This window comes from Phytophthora parasitica (genome assembly GCF_000247585.1).
Source record: "Phytophthora parasitica INRA-310 unplaced genomic scaffold supercont2.1, whole genome shotgun sequence".
Lineage (NCBI taxonomy): Eukaryota > Oomycota > Peronosporomycetes > Peronosporales > Peronosporaceae > Phytophthora > Phytophthora nicotianae.
In genome coordinates this window covers 1,775,032-1,775,627 of record NW_008634126.1, presented here as the reverse complement: position 1 = coordinate 1,775,627, position 596 = coordinate 1,775,032, and the positions used below count along the sequence as shown (strand labels likewise).

At 51.8% G+C, this 596-nt stretch overlaps 1 protein-coding gene across 1 annotated transcript in view; it reads right to left on the bottom strand.

Moving 5' to 3' along the window:
- The window catches only part of PPTG_00448 (hypothetical protein), a gene marked incomplete at both ends in the record, with an annotated part of 4,640 nt that extends 4,102 nt beyond the window's left edge, over positions 1 to 538 (bottom strand). The window contains one exon of the mRNA XM_008891849.1: positions 66 to 538. Coding sequence (XP_008890097.1) covers positions 66 to 538 — 473 coding nt within the window. The remainder of the gene's footprint in view (positions 1 to 65) is intronic.
- Between the last annotated feature and the right edge of the window lie 58 nt (positions 539 to 596).

The following is a 596-nucleotide window of genomic DNA, read 5'->3' as shown; positions in this document are numbered from 1 at the left end:
GGTAAGGCTTCAGCCGCCCGACATAAAATGTCGGATGGAGGCGCATGCTGGACGGTATGTCCAACGTATACGCGTTGCCATGCCGTTCAAGCACCATGAACGGACCGATGAAGCACGGAGCAAGCTTACTTGCTCCGAAATCCAAAACGGCATGTCTAGGCAGGGCCTGTGCCGCTAATAGAACTAACGAATCCTTTTTGAATTCATTTGTGTTGTTTGTGCCGACATTGTCTGCATTCAGCTTCTGTTTATTCGCAGAAGCTGCAATAGCGTCCTGGACAAACCGTATGACGGCTTGTCGGCGCTGGACAAAGTCCAGTGCTTGCGTGTTGAATAACCTATTCAACACGACTTCCTCCGCTGCAGGTCTGACCTGCGCGCTGTCTGTGCCCCGCCCAGATGTGTCGTTGTCTTTCGCGGTGTCTGTGCTCGCCACAGCCACATTGTTGTCGTTCTTCTTCGCGGTGTTTATGCCCTGCACATACACGATGTCTTTGTTCGCCGTCTCATTCCCGGAACGAGACACTTGTTTACGCATCGTCACAGCTGATACCAAGTCGGCATCAGTGTTCTTCTGCAATTGATTCGACGGAATG